The following is a 24,986-nucleotide window of genomic DNA, read 5'->3' as shown; positions in this document are numbered from 1 at the left end:
ACTTTACCCCAATGTCTGAATGTCACGTCTTGGTGTCAAGCCTTTCCAGGGCTCCTTCGCCAAACTCCTTTTCTTTGGCTACAGTGTTTGTCGGTTGGGACTCGGGCGTCAAACGCGGGGTCCTGTTTGCTATTCGAACTCACCCCGGATCTGGCCAAAGCGCGTTACAAGGCAGCGCCAGGGCGATGTGAGAAGTCATTGGAGTGCAGTGGTGTGAAAGCATCCCTCCTACCCTGCACAGTGCGCGCGGAAGGAGGGGCAGAGGCAGCCGGCTGTAGGGCCTGGAGCGGTGCCTGATTCCCTCATGCTAGTTCCGGGGCCGCTGGGTATAAAGAGCTTTATGCAATGTCTGGAGGGTGGGAGTTTATAGGAAACGCGATGTCTCAGCTGGCGAACACGCCTTTCCTCTGCAACTAGCCGGATAAGAGAAAGACACCAGGCGGCTGGGCTGGTGCGGGGCCGAGCAGACTTCTGAGCCCAGCAGCCAGCTCCCGAGGGAGCTGCAGCATCCCCGCCCCGATGGGCTCTCGTCGCGGGATGGACGGAGCAGCGGCCTCTTGCAAAGTGCTCATCTTACTCACTGCGTGCATCATGCAGGCTAGTGGCCAGGGTAAGCCCCCTATTGCAGCCTGGTCCGGGGGGCACTCGGGGCTCTGGAAAGGGGCACGAGGGAGCTGCCTGCCTTGGCTTCCCCGGGGCTAGAGCCGCAGGCGGCGCCTTCCCCGAAGCTCGCTAGTGGCAAGTAGAGCGGGGCGCTGCAAGAAGCGAGCCCAGCGGTTTCTGTGACAGCTCCTCCGCGGGCTGCTTTCGGCCTTTGCTTCCCTCGCCGTGGCTCTTCGCTCGCCGAAGGGCCGCGAGTCCCGCGGGGAGCAGCCGCTGAGCTGTGAGACGTTCAGGGGTGCAAAGCCCCGGGAAGGGGGGGGGCTCTCATTTTATGGAGGAGATGCAATGGGGCCGGGCACAAGGAGGGCAAGAACACCGCTGCGCCCTGGCGCTTGCTTGCTGCTGAAACCTGCCCCTTGGTCCCGGAGAGCCGCTCTCAAGAGCTGCGTCTGGCGGTGCAGCCGGGCCCCTCCAGCGCGCGTGGTTTTGCAGCCCAACGTGAGCAGGCTGAGCTGCCCCCACCCCCACCCCCACCCCCGTTTCCAAGCTCAGGGTTTGCAGCCAGCCCCCGGGTGAAGCTGCACCTTGGTGCGCTCCATGAGCTCGCCGCGGGCTCGGCTGGTGTGATTTGCACGGCTCGGGCATGTGTAGCGTGGCCGCGTCCCGGGCCTGTGCAACATGCGGGACCTGAGCTAAAGCAACCGATGCTTAGTGTGGAGCACAATGAGCCGCCCTCCGTCTCGGGCACAGATTGAAGTTGGGAGAGAGAGAGAGAGAGAACTTTTTCTCTGGGCTTTGCTGTTGCTAGGTTACAGTGGAGAGCATGTGACTGGCAGAGCAGGCTGAGAGCGCGCGATAGGCTGCGCCGCCGCCTACTCTGGTACTAATCTGGCGGCTGGGGATGGAGGAGTCCTATCTCCACTGGCTCCCCCCCCCCCCCCCCCGCAACTGCAGCCCGGCTCTTCCTGCCTCTCCCCTGCCCGCTCCCACACACGGTAATTGCCCCGCAATGAAAACCAAACCCCTTATTGTTCCAGCGGGAGGAGATGGAGTGAATTTCCTGGGCCACGTCTATTGGCCGGGTGGCCCCACTGTTTTATGTGTGTGCCTTAGATGGATGTATTCAAATTGTTAATCTGCTTTCTTTGCTCAACTCTTAGGGTAAGCTTCTTAGAAGGAATGAAGTAAGTAATTATACAGCAACTGCTGCTAACAGCTCCCTTTGCTGAGCAGGGAAGTAGTTAGGAGATAGCTAATGTACAACAGGAGCATTGCAAAAGCTCCAGCCAAAGAGGTCACACTGGGTAGAGAGCTAATTCCTTTGCACTCTTATTTACACTCATACAGCTGAAGATACAGTCATGACTTAAATGCTTATTGTCTTGTTCTGCAGTTGCACCTAGAAAATTTAGGACACATGTACCATAGATGTGACTGTGAAATCATCAGTTATTTGGCAAAGTTAGGGGGAAATTATGAATTGGCACCCAAAAGCAGGGCAGGCATTAATTTTTCTGTACTGGATGTAAGAATTATCAGCATAATTATGCTAATAAAATGATCTAATGTTAGCCATGGAGTCTTTGGACTAATACCTGTGTTTAAACCTGTGAACAAAATAGCATTGTGAACTCTTGGGATTCTTAACCCAAGTCGCATGATATTTGGTGTTTTTCTTAAAACTCTAGTTCTTGGAATCCTGTGATTATGTGAGGATTTCCGCTGTCACTTAAAAAAAAATTAAGTGATCGTAGACAGTGCCAGACTGAGCCATAGTTGCACCCCAGGCAGCAGGCGCGCGGCGCATGTGCAGCCCAGCCTCGGGCGCACAGCACATGGGCGGCCTCACCCCTGGGCACTTGGTGCCCCTTACCACTTCAATCAGCCGCCCCCCATAGGATGGCGCCCTGGACAGCTGCCCCTTAATCTGGCCCTGATTGTAGATCTTATGGATGCTGAGAGAAATTTGAAAATATGACCCAAACATACACTATTGGGTCAAAAATCAGAAGTTCCTACTCAACAAACACCTCCATTATTAATTGTTTAAAAAGTATTTCAAGATTTGAATCATGACTCATGATTTTTGAATACTGGCAATTTGAATTTGGGAGTACTGAATGGAAACTGGATGGTCTCAGAAGCCTAAGAAGACTCAGTATGATCTGAGTACCTATGCCTATTGTAACTTGTGTTGTGCCTTCTCTCTCGACAAATCTTACTCCGTAATGTTTGTTAAACATGTCACAATGACTATTTTCGCAATCCGAAGTTACATAGGACCCCATCTGTAACCTTTTACTCATGCCAGCAGTCTTTATTACTTAGGAATACTCTTATGTGTAAAGATTGCAAGATGGGATCTATACTCCGTTGAATTTTAGTTCTCTCAGGCTGTCTACACAGCAGCTTTACCTCTTAATATCTGATGTTATTCCGAAATAACAAAGAATGTGTCTACACTGCAAGCCATTATTTCAAAATAATGTGGAGCTGGAGGAGTTTTTACTCCAACTCCTGTAACCCTCATTTTATGAGGAATAAGGGAAGTTTCAGGAGGAATGTTCTTCCTTCGACTTCCTGCTATGTACACAGCACCAAAAGCTGAATTAAGCTATTTCAACTTATGCTATGCAATTGAGGTAGCTTAATTCAACTTTTGCCCTACTGTGTAGACGTGCCCTCCATGTTATCCAAAAGGAGTGTTATATAGGGAATTATAGGAGCAATATTTTATATTACCATAACATTTCATTTTGAAGAATCCCAGAGCACTTCAGACATTCACCCGTGCAGCACTGTTGAAATGCAGCCACATCTTGAGTGGAAGAGACACAGCCCGATGGATACTGCAGTGCATAGCAGTTGTGTGAAGGGCAAATTTGGATCAAGATCATCAAGACAAATGTCTGAATTTACAAATTAGCCTGACAATCTTTAAGGATTTTTGTACTCAGAGAGTAGTCCATTTATCTGGTACTTGTTATAGGACTCAGGGAAGGACTGATTCTAACTGCTCCGATATGACCCTCTAGTTTGTGGGGGCATGTCTACATTACAGGGAAGATTGATGCTCAGGGCCGGTCCGTGGCTATAGGCGGCCTAGGGTGCTGCTGCCCAGGGCGCCCGATAATGACGTCATGGGGGCGCCCGGGGTGCCCGCCAATGACGTCAGTCCTTTGACGGTCCTGCAGGCGGGGGCGCTGATTGCACATTCCGCCTGGAGCGCCAGCTGCCGTAGCCAGCCTCAGGCCACTCCTGTTGACGCTGCCGTGGTCGATCTTCTGGGGATCGATTTAGCAGGTGTAATATAGACCCACTAGATTGAACTCAAAGGGTGCCCCCGTCAGCACTGGTACTCCTCCTATTTCTTGCAACAAGGAAGGGAAGCCAATGGGAGCGTTTGCTCCTGTCGACCTCTCGCTGTGTGGATGGGGATTTAAGATACATCGACTCTAGCTGCGTACTTTACACAATGGCTGATGGTAGACATATCAGACTCGATTTATATCTGAAATTTCATTGAGATCTAAGGAACAAGCCAAGTTTGAAACAAATTAAGAGTATTTTGAAAGGTGAGGAGAGACATTCTTGCCCATTTAAAGGCAAATGAAAAACTGTGATTGATTTGCAGTGGGGCAAAGCTTCCATCATTTCCATAATTCAAGCATATACATTTGGAAATTTTAATTTAAATTAGGGGGAGACCCTAATTTAAGTCTTAGAGGGGTAGCCATGTTAGTCTATATCCTGGGCTCCAGAGGCAGGTGTCTTATGCATTGTGCCACTGGAGGAACTGCCCCCTCCCTGCCTTCAAGGACCCCATTGCCCTTCCTACCTTCTAGGGGTGCCAGCTTTATCCCTGGGGGAGGAGGGGTTGGTGGGACTCGAGCCCTCAGCCCCAGGGGCGGCTTCCTTATCCATTGCACCACTGGAGGAGCCCCCCATCTGCCCTACCTCTGGAGCCTCGGATTCAACCTTAATTCTGCTGCTAGTACAGGCATAAATTAACAAGGAGTCCTGAAGCACCTTAAAGACGAAGGGTATGTCTACACTACCACCCTAGTTCGAACTAGGGTGGTTAATGTAGGCAACTGGAGTTGCAAATGAAGCCTGGGATTTGAATTTCCTGGGCTTCATTTGCATATTGCTGGGCGCCGCCGTTTTTAAATGTTCGCTAGTTCGGACTCCGTGCCTGCGGCTACACGCGGCACGAACTAGGTAATTCGGATTAGGCTTCCTATTCCGAACTACCGGTACACCTCATTCCACGAGGAGTAACGGTAGTTCGGAATAGGAAGCCTAATCCGAATTACCTAGTTCGTGCTGCGTGTAGCCGCAGGCACGGAGTCCGAACTAGCGGACATTTAAAAATGGCGGCGCCCGGCAATATGCAAATGAAGCCCAGGAAATTCAAATCCCAGGCTTCATTTGCAACTCCGGTTGCCTACATTAACCACCCTAGTTCGAACTAGGGTGGTAGTGTAGACATACCCTAACAGATTTATTTGGGCATAAGGTTCTGTGGGCAAAGACCCACTTTGTGAGATGTACTGGAGTGAAAATTCCACTCCACTCCAAAGCATCTCACAAAGTGGGTCTTTGCCAATGAAAACTTATACCCAAATAAATCTGTTAGGATATGTCTACACTAGCCCCCTAGTTCGATCTAGCGAGGCTAATAAGGGCGACTGAAATTGCAAATGCAATGCGGGATTTAAATATCCTGCACTTTATTAGCATGTTCCCGGCCGGCTGCCATTTTTAGAAATTGACTAGCCCGAAGTAACTGCCCATGTCTAAACGCGGCAGTGAAATGGGATTCCGAATTAAAGCCCTAAATTGAATTAGCTGGTATTCCTCCTGCAATGAGGTTAGCAGCTAATTCAATTTAGGGCTTTAATTCGGAATCCCGTTTCACTGCCGCGTGTAGATTCGGGCTGTTACTTGGGGCTAGTCAATTTCAAAAAATGGAGACCGGTCGGGAGCATGCTAATAAAGCGCGGGATATTTAAATCCCACGCTTCATTTGCAATTTTGGTTGCCCTTATTAGCCTCCCTAGATTGAACTAGGGGGCTAGTGTAGACATACCCTTAGTCTTTAAGGTGTTTCAGGACTTCCTGTCACTTTATGTTTGTACTAGTAGCAGAATTAAGGTTGAAAATTCAGCTGTTAATAAAATTCCTATCTTTTTAATGCTTGATTAAAAAACTTTAAAGTGTTAATGCTTATTTGTTCAAAATAAAAATGTAAATCTGTTACATGTTTGAAAAAATGATGTTAGCTTACATAACAGCATCATAATTGATAAACAGGGACTTGTGGCTTTTGTGTATACTGGGGAATTTACATTCCTTGACAATTTTTTAGTCAACCTCCATTTTTTGCAAACTTAAAATTGGCCCAAATACCTGCATGTACAAAACACAAATTGGATATTTAGGTGAGCAGTTATAAATATCTATGTGTAAATATGAGCACTAGTTGTTAAACAAAGTAGTAATATTTGGGGTTTGCTCATGAATGCACAACTGAAAATGTGTCCTGTGTTTAAATAAGGTCTGGTAGAAAAGCAAAACCCTTAACAAACAGTGGTAGTGAACAACTTTGGGCAATAGGAATGTTCTCTCAAAAGGAGAATGTGATTTCAAAGCCTTTTAAAATGTAGAATAGGTGCATAAAATGGCAGAGTGGATTATATAGTAATACTAAGGTGAACTTTGTTCACTCTAGGATTCCAGTTTAAGTCCTGGGCATGGCTGGATATACAGTGGTCTCTATAAAATTATCCTGGTGGATAGGTGTTCACATTTCAAAAACCACAATCACATTTGGCATGAACTGACACTTTTTATGAAAGAGGCCAAGAAAAGAATGGGCATGGATGGTTTGTATAGACCAGAATTTCTAAATATCACTAGGGTCACACAGTGAAGCTTGCACTACTGCTATATACTATTTCTATTCTGTGCCTGGGTAAAAAATCCACGGGACCTGAACTGAAGATTATGTCCCTTGGATAGAGCCCCTGGGTGAAACTCCACCCTCAAGGTTTTACACAGGTGAGGGAGGATTTGGGCCTTAAGGGGGGGGGGGGGAATCTAAAAGGTGCTTCAAAAAGAAAATGAGTACAGTCCAGTACCCAGGTTGTTGGTAAAGACAGATATGGGAGAGGACCTTGGGCTAAAGTATTTATCAAAATCCTGCTCTGGTATAATTTCCTTGAACTTTATCAGTTAACATTTATAAGACGAATGTTGGGCTTGATCTGCTCTGACTGAAATGAACGGAAGAATATCCTCTAGCCTCAGTGGGAGCAGGATTGGGACCTCTGATTTGGAGAGGAGGAGCTGAGATGGTTTGGAAATTAAAAATACACAGTGAATCACATTACACTCTTTTTATCTTTTAATTGCTAAAAGTAACATTTCTATGAACTTAATGTCAGTATTTGTTTTCACACTTTTTTTTTAAATGAGTAACCTACTTTTAGTACTTGTCTTCATCTTTCTTTAATGATTTACTCCTTTTCTATATTCTGGGCAGTGAAGTATATCAGGAATTTGCTAAGTAATCACCTGAAGTGAAGAATAGGATTAAAAAACAAAATATTAGTTAAAAATTGAAAGCAGTAATTAGATGACACCTGGTTTGACTTAGATTTTTCACTGACTGATAGAATTACAGTAAATAATTAAGCGCAGAATTCAAGACAAACAGGGACAGGACATCCAAGGAGATTTGAGCTAAGATAGATGTGCCGACGTAGGCAACACTTTCTATACAGCAAACCAAAACCTTCTTTTATATATTGAGATGACTGGAAATTTGAGCATTGAAATCCCACTTTAATCCAGATTTACTTTCCATGTGTTTTGCAGGAAATGAGCAAAGATTCATTGGAGAAAGGGAGAAGTGTGTGTGTGTGGGGGGTGGGAGGGAGGAGTTAGAATGCAATTTCATTAAAGCCTTTCAATTCTTTTCTTTCTGGGCTTCCTAGATTGAGGTGAAATCAATCACGCTGTCCCGAGCCTTTACCCTGTATATGTCTTTTGCTTTGTTAGATTATTGGGAGATCAAAGATCACTAGTGTTTGTTTTTTCTTTGAGTTATTTAGGGCCAAATCTGTAGGTCTTTCAGTATTTTACTCAGGGAAATGTCTGGTGGAATCAATTCATTATGAACTTTAGAGTTTGATTGCCAGTAATGAGTTTTACCTAGAATTCCCCAGACACATTTTTGAAACAGTATCTTCCAATATTCAATAATATTTCATCCAAATGTTGTTCACTGTTTTTACTAGACAAAACCCTGTTTCGGGACTAGAAAATTGTTAAAGCTCTTCAGAATTACAGATGCAGAAGCCTCTGTTTTCTCATTTTAAATTCTGCTTAAAAACGAATGACACAATATAACCCTTTGACTGGAAGTTGAAAAAGAAACAACATTTTCCAGAAGATTAATTGGTGTGAAACATAGAAAATGTTTCTTAATTAATCATCTGCATGTTGACACCTGTATAAAGACTAGCAAATGATAAGATTGGGTCACTCGGGTTAATTAGCTGTGGCAATCAGATAAGTCAATTATCTGCTTGTTGTTAATAGTTTACATTAAGTCTGGAAAATAAAGGATAGAAATGTTATATTTTTAATACTTACATATATTTTCTGATATAACTTCTTATTGAAGCATCATGGATTTTTTCCTCTTCAGTCTTATGAGATACCTTGTACCAATTCCAGCTTGAGTCTCTTCTCACCGAAACTAGTTTAACTCAATTTATCCAGCTGAGCTACTCCTGAAGTGCACTAGTGTAAAGCCAGGCCATGTCTACACTACAGATAAGATCGAAGCAGCTGCATTCAATCGTCTGGGGTTCAAATTAGCGGGTCTAATGAAGACATGCTAATTTGAACTGAAAGGAAATTGTTATTGCCAGTAGTCCCACTTCTACAAGGAGTAAGGAAGTTGAAGGGAGAGTGTGCTCCCTTCGACTTCTTGCAGTGTGGACGGTGCCAAAATTTGAGTTAAGGTACTTCGACTTATGCTACACAATTAATGTAGCTGAAGTTGCGTATCTTAATTCATACTTATCCCCTCATGTAGACCAGGGGCCAGGGAATATCAGAATCAGACACTAAAAAGTAGGTAGTAAAAAGTTCTTTTAATAGTTTACCATATTCTGAGATCTGGTCTGAAGTCCACTCTCTTACTGAAATGTTCAGTTTATTAACTGGTTTTTGCTCCTCCAGCTCAGCACATTTTTTAGAATGATTTCGAAAAACGAAGCTTAATGAGTAAACATGGAAATGTTGAATGGAATGGATAGCTTTCAGCGGATTCCACAATAAGCTTTTATTGCTAGTATAAGTTTTTTTTAATATTTTCTTTGTTTGCATTTCTTAAACTGGATAAGAGAACTAGGTATCACTATTAGTAGTTATGTTCTGGATTAAAAAAACATATAAGAGTTAATTGAGATTGATTTTGTTTTCTGAACAGTTGTAATTTATCAGTAATAATCTGGTTCATTGGAATTTGGTTGACTGTTTTGTTATATGCGCCTATTTAAGATCAAGGGGGCCAAATCCTTAGCTGGTGTAAATGGGTTTAGCCATTTGCTATTCTGACTCTTTTTTCATAGTTGGGTAGGTCTTGTTCCACACAGCTCCATCCCATTTGCAGCCTGGAGCCCCAATGAATTCATGGCTCTAAGTAGATACCAGAGTCAGCTTGTATATTACAGCTTGCATTATGGCCTTCATTATGATTTGAGATATGGTTAGAACAACAAACCTATTGTATCATACACTGATGTTGCAGGAATCAAAACAAAAATAATGATGTCTAGCACTTATGAAGCGATTTTCATCTTCAAAAAAACTTGACACACAAAAGTGATCAAGGAAATATATTACTGTGATTTCCATTTGGTTTGGGGAAGTGAGGGCTGTAGAATTGGGCCTTATACTCACATGAACAATCCCTTCAGGCATATCTAAAATGTCAGAACCAATGAAAGCCCATATTTATTTGTGACTGGACCTCTGACTAACCTACTCTTCAGCAAGCTTAACTAAGGGTATGTCTCCTCTACGGGGTGGATCAGTGCTGCTGCAGTCGATCCACTGGGGGTTGATTTAGCAGGTCCAGTGAAGACCTTCTAAATCAACCACTAATCACTCTCCTGTCAGTTCTGGTACTCCACTAGAACACGATGGCTACGTCTATACTGGCATGATTTTCTGCAAATGCTTTTAACAGAAAAGTTTTCCATTAAAAGCATTTGCAGAAAAGAGCGTCTAGATTGGCCACGGATGCTTTTGCGCAAAAGTGCTTTTGCGGAAAAGCGTCCGTGCCAATCTAGACGCGCTTTTGCGCAAAAAAGCCCTGATCACCATTTTTGCAATCGGGGCTTTTTTGCGCAAAACAAATCTGAGCTGTCTACACTGGCCCTTTTGCACATAAGCTTTTACGCAAAAGGACTTTTGCTCGAACGGGAGCAGCATAGTATTTCCGCAAGAAGCACTGATTTCTTACATAGAATCATAGAATCATAGAATAATAGGGCTGGAAGGGACCTCGAGAGGTCATCGAGTCCAGCCCCCCGCCCTCAAGGCAGGATCAAGCTCCGTCTACACCATCCCTGACAGATGTCTATCTAACCTGTTCTTAAATATCTCCAGAGAGGGAGATTCCATCACCTCCCTTGGCAATTTATTCCAATATTTGACCACCCTGACAGTTAGGAATTTTTTCCTAATGTCCAGTCTAAACCTCCCCTGCTGCACTTTAAGCCCATTACTCCTTGTCCTGTCCTCAGAAACCAAGAGGAACAAATTTTCGCCTTCCTCCTTGTGACACCCTTTTAGATATTTGAAAACCGCTATCATGTCCCCCCTTAATCTTCTTTTTTCCAAACTAAACAAGCCCAGTTCATGAAGCCTGGCTTCATAGGTCATGTTCTCTAAACCTTTAATCATTCTTGTCACTCTTCTCTGTACCCTTTCCAATTTCTCCACATCTTTCTTGAAATGTGGTGCCCAGAACTGGACACAGTACTCCAGCTGAGGCCTAACTAGTGCAGAGTAGAGCGGCAGAATGACTTCACGAGTTTTGCTTACAACACACCTGTTGATACAACCTAGAATCATATTTGCTTTTTTTGCAACAGCATCACACTGTTGACTCATATTCAACTTGTGGTCCACTATGACCCCTAGATCCCTTTCCGCCATGCTCCTTCCTAGACAGTCGCTTCCCATCTTGTATGTATGGAACTGATTGTTCCTTCCTAAGTGGAGCACTTTGCATTTCTCTTTATTAAACCTCATCCTGTTTACCTCTGACCATTTCTCTAACTTGCTAAGGTCATTTTGAATTATGTCCCTATCCTCCAAAGAAGTCGCAACCCCACCCAGTTTGGTATCATCTGCAAACTTAATAAGCGTACTCTCTATCCCAATATCTACATCATTGATGAAGATATTGAACAGTACGGGTCCCAAAACAGACCCTTGAGGAACTCCACTTGTTATCCCTTTCCAGCAGGATTTAGAACCGTTAACAACAACTCTCTGACTACGGTTATCCAGCCAATTATGCACCCACCTTATCGTGGCCCTATCTAAGTTATATTTGCCTAGTGTATCAATAAGAATATCATGCGAGACCGTATCAAATGCCTTACTAAAGTCTAGGTATACATGAGATCGTCAGTGTTCTTGCGTAAATTCAAGCGGCCAGTGTAGACAGCTGGCAAGTTTTTCAACAAAAGCAGCTGCTTTTGTGGAAAAACTTGCCAGTCTAGACACAGTCGATGAGTAAAGGGAATTGATGGGAGAGTTTCTTCTGTTGACTGAGTGCGGTGTGGACTCTATGGTAAGTGGATCTAAGCTACATCAATACGAGGTACATTACTTAGATCATCTTGCCCTCATAGTGTAGACCTGTCCTAACACGTAAGTTCCCAGAGCCTTGCTTACAGTAGGGCTCCCATTCAGGCTACAAGGAACCTGCGCTAGCATTAGTGAAAATCCTTTTGTAAAATTCTCTTGTCATGTGTAAGTATAGATCAACGGGGTTACTCATGTGTTTAGGATTAACTAAAATTACAGCATCAGGCCCAATATTGGATACAGTAAATGACCTGAAGGATTTAAAACCATAACAAAAATGCTACTGTAACTAATATTGGCATTTTTGGCATAGGAAAAAGCTATTCATGCATTAATTTTTATTATGAGGTACAACAGACTTTTAAACTATTGCACTCAAAGTGAATAGGGCTACATACTGGTCTGAAATTAGCAGACATGCTTCTGGCATCTTGCTTGTGATTGTAGGAGATTTCTTTATTAGTTTTTCAGTTTCTGCCCTTCTTTCCTTTCAAACCTGCCCCAGGGCACCTTTTAAAAACTTGGCCCTCTTAAACATTTAAAACCAGTTTAGCTCCTAATTTTGTGTAAATACACTGAAGCACTAATATTCTTTTCATTACCTCTGTGGTTACTTGAAAGGCATTCGCTGTAGTAATTAATCTGGATGTTGACAAATGTGAACTGGCTGAACACCAGAAAATCTGAATTGAATCTCAGATACATTTTGAGGGGTCTGTTCGGCTTTCTTTACTCAAGCAAAAGGCCCATTTCTTCAGTGGGAGTTTTGCCTGAGTAAGGACAGCATTGGGGCTAAACTCCTTGAGACCTGCTAGGGAGTTCATCTCTTTCTATGGGACTTGTGACTGAATGCAGTATAGTATAGAGAAATGGCTGCCTAATTAAATAGTGGAAATACAAAATTGCTATGAACCTTCTGACCTAGTCTGGGTCTGGCAAATGTATCAAAACTTGAATTCTGTAAGTGCTTTAGGAATTTGGGCATCTCTTTGGGGTTATCTGGGGAAAAAACAGGTACTTTGATAATTTACAAATAAGTAAACACATTGAAATAACCAGTGGCAGTAGCAAAATTTGAAAAAGTATGACTTATGATGGTGAAGTATCATACCTTTCCAGAAAATAAGAGGCGAGTCTTGTATGGTTGTGAGACAAAGATTAACCTGTAGAATGGGGAGAGGAAGTAATTTTGCAACATGCCTGTGATCCTGTCTTTACTAGATAGAAAGATAATTTTTACTGCCCATTAGCCAGCATGTGGTAACTCACAGGAGACAACATCAGGGTCAGTCCTGGGACCAGTCCTGTTCAACTTATTCATAAAGGATCTGGAGAAAGGGCTAAACAGTGAGGCGGTAAAGTTTGCGGATGATACTAAACTGTTTAAGATAGTCAAGACAGAAGCAGACTGTGAAGAACTCCAAAAAGATCTCACCAAACTGAGTGATTGGGCAACAAAATGGCAAATGAAATTTAATGTGGATAAATGTAAAGTAATGCACATTGGAAAAAATAACCCCAACTATACATACAGTATGATGGGGGCTAATTTGGCTACGACAAATCAGGAAAGAGATCTTGGAGTTATCATGGATAGTTCTCTGAAAACTTCTACACAGTGTGCAGCGGTGGTCAACAAGGCAAATAGGATGTTAGGAATTATTAAGAAAGGGATAGAAAATAAGACACAGAATATCTTACTTCCCCTGTATAAAACTATGGTACGCCCACATCTTGAATACTGTGTACAGATGTGGTCTCTTCACCTCAAAAAAGATATTTTGGCCTTGGAAAGGGTTCAGAAAAGGGCAACTAAAATGATTAGGGATTTGGAACCAGTCCCATATGAAGAAAGGCTAAAGTGACTAGGACTTTTCAGTTTAGAAAAGAGGAGACTGGGGGGGGATATGATAGAGGTATATAAAATCATGAGTGGTGTGGAGAGGGCAGATAAAGAAAAGTTATTTATTAGTTCCCATAATAGAAGAACTAGAGGATACCAAATGAAATTAATGGGTAGTAGGTTTAAAACTAATAAAAGAAAGTTCTTCTTCACACAGCGCATAGTCAACCTGTGGAACTCCTTGCCAGAGGAGGCTGTGAAGGCTAGGACTATAACAGAGTTTAAAGAGAAGCTAGATAATTCATGGAGGTTAGGTTCATAAAAGGCTATTAGCCAGGGGATAGAAATGGTGCCCCTGGCCTCTGTTTGTCAGAGGCTGGAGATGGATGGCATGAGACAAATCTCTCAATCATTGTCTTCGGTCCACAATCTCTGGGGCACCTGGCGCTGGCCACTGTCAGCAAACAGGCAACTGGGCTAGATGGACCTTTGCTCTGACCCAGTATGGCCATTCTTATATTTTCATGTTCTTAAGTTCTTATCAGAGACAAAGCTAGGTGAGGAAATATCTTTTATCGGACCAACCTCTATTAGTGATAACGACAAGCTTTCGAGATCCACAGGGCTCTTCTTCAGGTACACTCTGAAGAGCTTGAAAGCTCCTGTCTCTCACAAACTGGAGTTGGTCCAATAAAATGGTTTCTCAAGCTTTTTCTTTATGAGACTCCCCCCAACTCTCGATGTGCTATGAAAACTCCATGGCCCATCTGTGCCACAGTAACTGTTTTTCTGCATACAAAAGCCCTGGATGGCATTAAGGGGAAACAAGGAGAGCAATTGTCTGGGGCACCACACTATACAGGCCCCCACCAAGCTATTTTGCTCAGGATTAGGCTTTAGTACCAAGTGGCTGGGTTAGGGTTCTTGCTTCAGACCCATGTACAGGGTTTTGGCTTACTGAACTGGGTCCCAGTGAGTCTAATGTTGGTCCTTTGCAGCCTCACTGAAACTTACAGCTCCCCTAGTTGAGAATCACTGCAATAAAAGATGTTACTTCTCCCACCTTCTGTCTCATATCACAACAAACAATGTGAGACAACATTCTACCATCAACATGCTGCCTTGTCCACATATAAGAGTTTAGCGGATGGTAGGTAACACCTGTTAAAAAAGCACTCACTGCCTTAGTAATAGAAATGTAGCCGTGTTAGTCTGGGGTAGCTGAAGCAAAATGCAGGACTAGGTAGCACTTTAAAGACTAACAAGATGGTTTATTAGATGATGAGCTTTCGTGGGCCAGACCTGAGGAAGTGGGTCTGGCCCACGAAAGCTCATCATCTAATAAACCATCACTGCCTTAGTGTGAATACTCCCTAGGGGGCAGCTAGTCAGCATGTGTGCGTGTGTGGGTGGAGCTACAGCGATCCACCTCTCACCATCCATTCCTTGTCCAGTTGCTCCTGGAGGAAGCAGGTGTTTTGCAGCACCTGTCTGGTGCTTATACAGCTACACAATGTGGAACAGGGAATCCTTACTGCCATTGTCCTACAGAACTGGAGTGCAATTAAAAAACATACCCATCTACAGTAGCAATAAACTGATGCAGCAGTGGAATCCTAGCATATTCAGAACTGAGATGTGTATTTGGAAATCTGATTGTTGGAAGGCTTCTGGAGAGAGACAAATACAACAATCCTCTTGAGGCTGGCAGAAAGGGGTAGTGTAACAGGTTAGGGTGGCTGCTGAAACTTGATTTAATGCTATTTTTTGGGATTTGAAGGCTTAGCTCTTTTAATTGGATAGGTTATTACCATTCAAGTAAAGGATTTTAAGTCTTTTAAACCATAAACTACAAATAGAATCTACCACATTTAAAAACTAAAAATGATCAAATCCCCAAGGGCACGTCTACAAAGCAGCATTATTTCTCAATAACTGATGTGTATCTACACTACAAGCCTTTATTTTAAAATAATGTGGAACTGGAGGACTTCTTATTCTGACTCATGGTAACCCTCATTTCACGAGGAGTAAGGGAAGATGAAGAAAGAGTGTTCTTCCTTCGACTTCCTGCTATATAGACAGCGCCAAAAGCCAAATTAAGCTATTTCATCTTGAGCTATGCAATTGACAGGGCTTGACAAACCGCGGCGAAATCTATTCGCCAGCCCCGCACTGCACATGCGCAAGACCCACATTGCGCATGCGCCCGCTGCCGGTAAATGGGGCGACCGGCTGAAATCTACTCGCCCTGGGCGAGTAGATTCACTGATCTGTCGAGCCCTGGCAATTGATGTAGCTGAAGTTGTGTAGCTTAATTCGACTTTAGCTCTGCCGTGCAGACGTACCCCTAGAGGGTCACTAAACACCAAGGCTGCGTCTAGACTGGCAAGTTTTTCTGCAAAAGCAAATGCTTTTGCAGAAAAACTTGCCAGCTGTCTACACTGGCCGCTTGAATTTCCGCAAGAACACTGACGATCTCCTGTAAGATTGTCAGTGTTCTTGCAGAAATGCTATGCTGCTCCCGTTCAGGCAAAAGCCCTCTTGCGCAAATGCTTTTGCGTAAGAGGGTCAGTGTAGACAACGCATTATTGTTTTGCGCAAAAAAAGCCCCATTCGCGAAAATGGAGATCGGGGCTTTCTTGCGCAAAACTGCATCTAGATTGGCATGGGCGCTTTTCCTCAAAAAGTGCTTTTGCAGAAGAGCGTCCGTGCCAATCTAGACACTCTTTTCCATAAATGCTTTTAATGGAAAAACTTTTCCGTTAAAAACATTTGCAGAAAATCATGCCAGTATATACGTAGCCCAAGGGTGTGTCTAGACTACATGGCTCCGTCGACAGAGCCATGTAGATGAGTTTACTAGACATAGCAAAATGAAGTGGCGATTTAAATAGTCGCCGCTTCATTTAAATCAAAATGGCCACCGCGCTGTGCTGATGATCAGCTGATCCGGCACAGTGGGCAGTCTAAATGCTCCACAGTTGACAAGGGAAGCCTTTGTCGACCGCTCCGGTTCACCGCTCAAGGTTTACCAGAGTGGTCGACAAAGGCTTCCCTTGTCGACCACTGAGCGTCTAGACTGCCCGCTCTGCAGGATCAGCTGATCGTCGGCACAGTGCGGTGGCCATTTTGATGTAAATGAAGCAGCGATTATTTAAATTGCCGCTTCATTTTGCTATGTCTAGTAAACTCATCTACATGGCTCTGTCGACGGAGCCATGTAATCTAGACATACCCCAACTGTTCCCTGCCCGCCTTAAATCCTCTCCTGCCATCTGACAGATATACAATACAATCATTGTTCAGGACATACCAGATGTTAGGATAGCAGCCGGGGGGCTATTAGCCAGTTTAATTCTTTAACATTGGATTTAAACAAAAAGCCACAGAGCACAGTAATTAACATGCAGGTGTTGTTTAGATAGGTCTTTTTTAAAGGAACTGCCCCCACAAGACTCTAGGTATCAATTAACACTAATATGATGGCAGCAAGTCCACTGATTCAGTTACTAAAATGCTCACACACCTTACATTTTCACAAGTGTCAGAAGTGACTACCTATTCTAGCTGTAATTATCATGACTTTGAGCAAGTGTAGCCATATAGGTGATATATCTGTTTTGCTCCTGACACTTCAGTTTTTTGCTCCTGTTGGTGGCTTCGTTAGGAATAAATCACAAGCACCATTTTTGGCAAGTTAGACAGTAAAATCATCACTGCTACTATGCCTAGTCCAATAGAAAAATCAGCCTGGTTGCAGTTACACTATGGCCCCGATGCTGAAAAGACTTGTGTAGATAGATGCTTAATTTATTCCCTAGGAATAGTCATATTGACTTCACTAAGACTACTCTTTAGCTGTGTCTAGACTGGCAAGTTTTTCCGCAAAAGCAGCTGCTTTTGCGGAAAAACTTGCCAGCTGTCTACACTGGCCGCTTTGAATTTCCGCAAGAACACTGACGATCTCATGTAAGACATCAGTGCTTCTTGCGGAAATACTATGCTGCTCCCGTTCGGGCAAAAGTCCTTTTGCGCAAAAGCTTTTGTGCAAAAGGGCCAGTGTAGATAGCTCAGATTTGTTTTGCGCAAAAAAGCCCCAATCGCGAAAATGGCGATCAGGGCTTTCTTGCGCAAAAGCGCGTCTAGATTGGCACGGACGCTTTTCCGCAAAAAGTGCTTTTGTGGAAAAGCGTCCGTACCAATCTAGATGCTCTTTTCCGCTAATACTTTTAACGGAAAACTTTTCCGTTAAAGGCATTTGCAGAAAATTATACCAGTCTAGACGTACCCTTGGTGAATAAAGAGTTAAGTAAGGGTATGTTTACACTGCAATAAAATACCCAGGCCCTGGCTACAGCTGGGTCAGTTCAGTGGACTCGGTTTGTGGGGCCTTGTTTGCGGGACTTAGACTGAAGGGCAGTTGGACTTGGGAGGGAGCCTGGCGTTTACACTGCATGAGAAGAACATTAAAGCTAAGGCCAGGTCCACACCAGAAAAGGTTATCCAGTAGAGTTATTCTTAGTATAGCCATGGCAGCTATACCCCTTTATTTATCCCTGCAGAGCCTCTCAGTGTAGACACAACTTTTAATGGCAAAATGTGCTTTTGCCAGTGTCACTTATACAGTTACAATGGTCCCAGTCTTCAGTTCTTATATCTGTCAAACTCCTGCTGAAGCCAGTGGTTGCTTTTGTCTGCACATAGACTGCCTGCAGCAATGGGTGTGTTTGTTTTAAAAGATGAGTGGAATAATTAAAAACTGGGCAGATAAGGGGATCCAAATCTGCCTCCCTTATTTCTGTGAGTAGTTGCATTGGCCTTCGTAAAAAAGGGCAGCAGGACTGGATTCAAGGATTTTATGTGGGTTAAATGTTTGAGCCAAAGACAGCATAATTTAAATCCTTGTGGTCTGAATCTGCTTCTGCTGAAATCAGTAGGTGTTTTGCTCTTTACTTCAGCGGAGGGAATTAGCTAACAAAATGGGCCATTGGGCAGTGTCTAAGTTAAGGAACAAACAATTTCCCAGAAGACAAAACATAGGGGCCATACCCAGTTTGCCTTACTTACTTGGGCAGTTCCATTAGTTACAATGCTGCTATTTGAGTGGGCTAGACAAGCAAGATTTGATCATAGATATGTGGCTGTATTGTGGGGAGAGAGAGAAGTACCCTTTCCTATGTGTTCTTACAACTTACATTCATTGAGTGAACACCTAATATTATTTTTTCCTGCAATGAAGAAATTGTGATAGTTTAACCCAACTATTGGGGAAAACTAATATAGACATTTTTGGGAAAGTATTGTGTGTTAACGTGATTTCTTAAATATAGCAATGCAATATATAATGGATTTTAAAAAGTGAGTTTAAGTTTGCTTTGCCTAGTGCATTTAGAAAGCATTGATTGGGGCTGATCCCTGGAGCTGCCAGGACTCATCACCTCTCAGGATAGATAATTTAATTGCATCCAATTTAATTAAATCTGGCATGAGATTTAATTTTGAGAGCAAACAGCTGACTGTATAGGAAATTTATTAAAAGAATTTCCCAGTGGTGGGTTCTATACATGACCATGTCAGAGTTGTCTGAGCATGGGTTTTGTCTTTGTTTTCTACACCCCATACAGTTGTAAATACTTCCAATTCGTAGGTTTGCACACTTGATCCCCCACTGCCCAATTGTTATTCAGTAGCAGCCTTGGAGCTATTAGCCAGTTTCATTCTTATGAAAATGCTTGGGATGCTTCCTTTTGTGAGTATCTGAGGGTGCTTTTTACTTTCTTCTAGTTAGCTTGTTCTTCTTCCTCCTCATGTAATTTAGTCAATTAGAATAGATTTTTGCATATTTAATGTGCTTCACAACAAAGTGATTTTGCACAGCAATAAGAGAACTCAGCGGAGTTGGCTTCACTAGAGAGCCATAGTGTGTGCTTCATTTATCCAGCTAATACAATCACAGCTGATTTATGTGGATTAAGATGCCTAATGTGAACGCAACTGTTTAATATTATCCAATTTAGAGCAGAGCCTGTTCTTTATGTATAGTGTATCTTTATAAATGCTAGTAATTAGTTCTGAAAATTCTGACTCTAAAGTTAATCACAAAATAAATATTGTAGAATAAAAATACAATTAATTTTACACTAAGCACCTTTAAAGTACATTTTATAAACATCTATAGTAAAGAGACAGTTTATAAAGATAGATGATTCATGATGGGTTCTCTGTTTTTTATCCCCTTTCCCCAAATAGGGGAATCTTGCTGGACACAGGCTCATGTCCTATTTGATTAGTGTCTTTAGAAGTAATGGGAAACTTCATCATTTACATTTAGGTCATTTACCTATTACATTAAGCCCACATTAATAAAGATTATTTCTTATTTTTGCTCTGCTAAGGGCTGAGGGTTTTTACACTGATTTGCAGGGTTGTTTTTTTAGTTCATTGATAAAAACAAGCAGTGGATTTCTAAAGAAAACTTTGACATTTTAAAAAATGATCTTCTTACATTTTTTTACATTCAAAATGAAAATAAGGATATGAGCATATGCTAGGTATGTGACTAATATCTGATTTATTTTTAATTGTTAGAAAGCTTTTTTATATTTGACATTGACATTGTTGATTAAGCATGAACTAAATTGCACATTATTCTGGACACACACAATTTATTAAAAAGTTGGATTGTTTTTGGAAGTTGATCTCTTACATTATAGGCTAAATGATTTATTTATGACTTGTCTGAAAACCAAGATCTTATTCCATCTATTAGTTCAAATTCATATTGGGAGAAAATGAAAAATAAGTAGCTTTCTTAGGAAATTAATTTTAAAATTTCATTTTCTGTTTTTAACAGTCTTTTTGCATTTGTTGCATTTTTCAATTAAAATAGCTAAGTGAAGGTATAGAGGATGAGGATTATGAATATCTTGAATGTTGCTAGGAGGCATTTATAGTGTCATTCCTTTGAACTTGAGAGGAGGAGAGTTGAACCTTTTTCTTCTTTGCAGGAAAGCTTTCCTGCTTAGTTTCAGTAGATTAAAATCCTGAATTTCTTTAATTCTAGGATTTATGTAAAGGCATGAGTAGAAATGAATCTGTAGCCCCTTTCTGACTATTAAAAGAACCGGAAAATAAAAAAGGTTCTAGTCTGTCATAGAATATTGTCATTTTATGTCAATGTTAAAAGAGTTTGTGTATAAATGTTATTAAGATGACATTTGCTACTGATTTTTTCCTTCCACATAGATACAAAAAGTGTGTTGCTGTATACAGTCTCATTTCAGATTTAGTTTCTGTGTGTGTGTGCATCTGTATGCTATGTGTGGGTGCACACACACACATAGAAAATATTCACAATACTTTTTGAAATCTAGTCTCAGGTAATGCAAGAATACTTAAATGCAAGAATGCTTAAAAATGCTGGTGTATACTAGCCTCACTCCAATGTACTGACTTCAATGTAGCTATGAGGATTTACATTGACAGAGGATCTTTTGTGTCCCTACCTTGACAGGAATCCTTTTTTTGGAGGGGGGGGGGTAATGTTTTTGCTAACCTGTTTCAATAGGGGAAACTATACCAACCTAAAATGGTCCTCTCTGAAATGCTGTGCTTCTGAATTTACCATGCATAATATACAGATTTGTTTTTGTATTTGCAATATACATTGCCTCAAGAACACCTGAGTAAAATGAGAATGAACAAAAATAGGATCCTGGGATCTGCTCTGAGTGTATACAAATTCAGTACAATTACTTATGAGAAGCATAGGTGTAGTCTGACTTTTATGTTTGGGAGAGGAGAGTTCCCATCAGGTCAATAGGGCTGTGTTGAAGGGGACAAATTTCATACCTGCCCCAAGGCTTTCAGTTTGTCATCAGACTACACCCATTGGGCAAAAGGCAGGATTTGTCTCTCTGAATGGGGCAGGGTAGCTGACAGTACAAAATCAAAATGCTTATCATAGAGAGATATCTGAGATGGAAGTCATGAATTGGGAACAGTCTCTGCATAGCCAGGTGAACTCATAGAAAGAAAAATATACAAACAAGAGAAAACACATTTTCCCTTCTCATTATTCTTCTTCCCACTTGCCATCTGTTGAAATATCCACAGCTCAATCAGTTGTAATAATAATACATCAAATTATTTGTGAGGAATCATCTCAGGTTGTTTGGGAGAGAGGAGCAAGAAGTGATGTTTTCTGAAATTTGGCAAGGTATAAAAAAGTCTTCACCATTAGCTTTCTGCTTAATTTTGAAGAAGTTCTACAGTTAAGCTTGGGTATCTAGATATCCAACTCAAAGTAGGGGTAGTGTAAAATTTGACCTTTTGTTTTTCATGTTAATTTTTTCTTTCTGCAGCATACAATATGATCTGGGTCCCAGAAGTCTGAGTTATTTATGAAGTGTCCTAAATCTATTCTTGTAACAAATGCAACACATTCTTTCAATTAGCTGGAAGAGATAAGTGCATGTACTTTTCCCTGGGCTGGCAGTATAGTCAATAAGGAGTTGATTTTGAGGTGTAAATGCACAGTTTAGCACTTTGAGATATCGTGGCTTTTTTATACGGATTTGAGATCCCTTTGCAGATGGATTACAGTCATTATATATTTATGCATTTTTATATCTGTAACAGATAACTAACTCATTATCCAAGAACAGTTCAGGAATGCTGGAAATATTCTTCATTTTTAACTTATTGCGTACAGGAAAGCAAAACAGAATGAAATTAATTAGTCCAAATGCCATGTGGAATAAGTTCCAGTGTCCTGAAAGCCTGAATTCTTTCTGGAGAGAGGTGAGGCACACTGCCCATGTGGCTTGACACAACAGGAAAGCCATATTGTGATATGTCTTTCACCTACTGAGCCTTATAATTTCTTTCCATCACTGCACAGATTGGTCAGGCATTCCTCGGCTAGCTGTAATTTGGAATGAGACAGCCAGGGACAATATGTGTGAAACAAAGCACCTCCCCTTCAGAGAAACTCATGCAAGGGGACTCTATAGAGGGAAAACACAGCAAAGAAATCTTTGTAGAAGTTGTGTCCAAATAGATGGGGTAAAAGTTTGGGGTTTCCATGCTTTCTAACAAAGGCAAAGGGGTTTTTGCACTCAGAATCCACACATTCCTCAAAGACTACATACATTTGTTCATTCCTTGGGGGAAGCACCCATTAATTTGAGACAAAGTCTGCAAAACTTTCCTGGATAAGTTTTTCTCTTACTTGGTTTATTTTTGGACTTTCTGCAGGATAGATTTATTTTTTCATTAAACCCTGATAACTGTTGTTAGTGTTGAATGAGTGACAAATTATATTTGTCTAGAACTGCATGATCCCACAGTATACTCAACACATCTACTAGCAGGAAATGCATTTGCTGACATTTGAGGTATCCTGTTTGTAATTCTACCATTTACAAATTACATATACCAGCAGTGCAGTATATATGACTGATGTGTACTATCACTTACTATAATGAACTTGCAGTTATGGTAGCATGCTTTTCAGAGATGTGAAAGACATAACACAACATGCATTTGGCATTCCTTAGTTGTTGCTGTTGGATGGTGGGGAACAGGAGGCACAATACCTTGTATACTTAGATTGTAAGTTATGGGTACATCTAGACTGCAGAGTTTTTCCGGGATACCCGAGGTATCCCGGAAAAACTCTGCCACATCCAAGAAATGTATCTGCTCTTCTGAATTTTTTTCGGAAGAGCAGACGCGTTTTTTGGCATCCCTGTAAACCTCGTTTTACGAGGAAGAAGGGATGTTCCGAAAAGGTTTTTTTTTTACATTTGGCCCAGTGTTGATGGGCTAAATGTTGGAAAAACCTCTTCTGAAAAAAGAAACAGAAAAAGATACACAATTTGCGGTTCGCACCTAGCACAATGGGATGCCAATCCATGATTGGAGTCCCCAGGTGCAATATTACTGCTGTTCTACTTAGAAGCCTTCATGTCCTCACTTCATAGCTCTGGCTCCCAATCAGCACAGCTCCCCAGCCTGTGTACTATCTGAAATACTCCCTTAAAGAAAATCTTCACTACAGCTTCATCCATATGTGTAGATCTGCCAAAAGAGAGAAGTGTGGAGTGTAAGTGATACTGGGACACACACCTCCAGTTTCTCCTACAATGATAATGTAATTATTTAATTAATTTGTTAAAATCACTAACCAACCACTGCAAAATAAAATGTCAGTTTCCAGATATTCAGTCTAAGAAGAAAAATTCCCTGCCCCAACAAACTCGCTGTCCAAAGGTAATCTGTTCTATGGGGTCCTGTAATACCTAGGCACAATAACATGGCTGAAGGGTATTTTTAACATGATTTTTTGTGTGAATAATTTGCTTTTAACACCAGTACAGCTTTCTCTGAGGCCTCCACAAACATAACTGACCTCGGTTTACATTTCCAGCAGCAACTGCTAAACCTAGCAGTCATAGTGCCGAGCCATGTCATCCTGTCTTTGGATTGGTGACAGAATCTAAAGTTGGTGATACAGGGAGTTCCCTTTGCGACCTCATCTCCATCACTCACCCTGGTCTCAGACCGACTCAGATTTGGGCTGAGGAGCCCTCCTGGGCAAGCTCAACACCCAGAGCTACTGGCTGCAATATGACCTAGTTATTCATATCAATGTCAGGGAACTCAGAGCAGTGTTCTGGCAAAACAGGAAGCCACATGTTCTGCCTTTCATTGATGTTCCTTGTTCCTTTATTATGTCATAGAATGTGAATAAAAGTAATTATTCTACTTAATTAAATACAAACACTAGGACTTCAGGCCTAGAAGAGATCCTATGTCTTTCTTGTAAGACAGCCATTGATTACATCCAAACATGTCTTCTGGATAGCTTTTTCCAAATTTTAGTTAAGTGTTTGGCACTGTGTGTCACATTTGGGCCTAAACCAGTGGTTCTCAAACTTTTTGACCTATAGGCCATCCTGCTCAACAGAAACCTTCTGTGGACCACAGCCAACCACCCATGATGACAAAATGGGGTGCAGGACAGGGTGAGGGTGCAGGGTCTGGCCAGGAGGTTGGGTGCAGGAGTGGGCTGAGGGTGGGGGTTCTGGCTGGGAAGGGGAGGTTGGTGCAGGAACAGGCTAGAGATAGAGGTGTGCCCAGGACTCTGGTCAATGGGAGCAGCAGGAAAAATCTCCAGGTGATTGGTTTCCTGCACTGCCATTTTCCCAGCTCTGAAAGAGGGGAGTGGCAGCGTGTGGAGCTGCTTCCTCTCACTGTGTGCTAGATCTGGCCTGTGAGGCACAGGGCTCCCTCCTGCACCAGGAAGCCAACCTTACAAGGGGGAGCAGGTCATGTGGGGCTGAGCATCTGTGCTGCAAAGGGATGTGAGCCCATGGTCCACCTGCAAGATCATCATGGACCACTAGTGGTCTGTGGACTTTGAGAACCACTGGCCTTAACGTAAAAGGTTTGAATTTGGACTTTGGATTTCAATCTAAACATTTGTCCAAATATTAGGCAAATATTTAGGCTTGAGTATGAATCAAATATAAATATTGGTAAAATATAGCGTAGGAATAAGAAAGTCCTAACAAACTTCTTTTCTGCTGAAAATCTATGAGGGATCAACAAACCAACAAATTAAAGAATG

General features: G+C 42.2%; 1 protein-coding gene across 3 annotated transcripts in view; it reads left to right on the top strand.

Annotated features, from left to right (window-relative positions):
• Positions 1-381: 381 nt before the first annotated feature.
• The window catches only part of LRP2 (LDL receptor related protein 2), a 220,123-nt gene continuing 195,518 nt past the window's right edge, over positions 382-24,986 (top strand). For all 3 annotated transcript variants that reach the window (XM_075933562.1, XM_075933563.1, XM_075933560.1), the window contains exon 1: positions 382-610. In XM_075933562.1, coding sequence (XP_075789677.1) covers positions 520-610 — 91 coding nt within the window. In that variant the 5' untranslated portion in view covers positions 382-519. The remainder of the gene's footprint in view (positions 611-24,986) is intronic.

This window comes from Pelodiscus sinensis, chromosome 7 (assembly GCF_049634645.1).
Source record: "Pelodiscus sinensis isolate JC-2024 chromosome 7, ASM4963464v1, whole genome shotgun sequence".
Lineage (NCBI taxonomy): Eukaryota > Metazoa > Chordata > Testudines > Trionychidae > Pelodiscus > Pelodiscus sinensis.
This window is presented reverse-complemented; position numbering and strand designations above follow the sequence as displayed.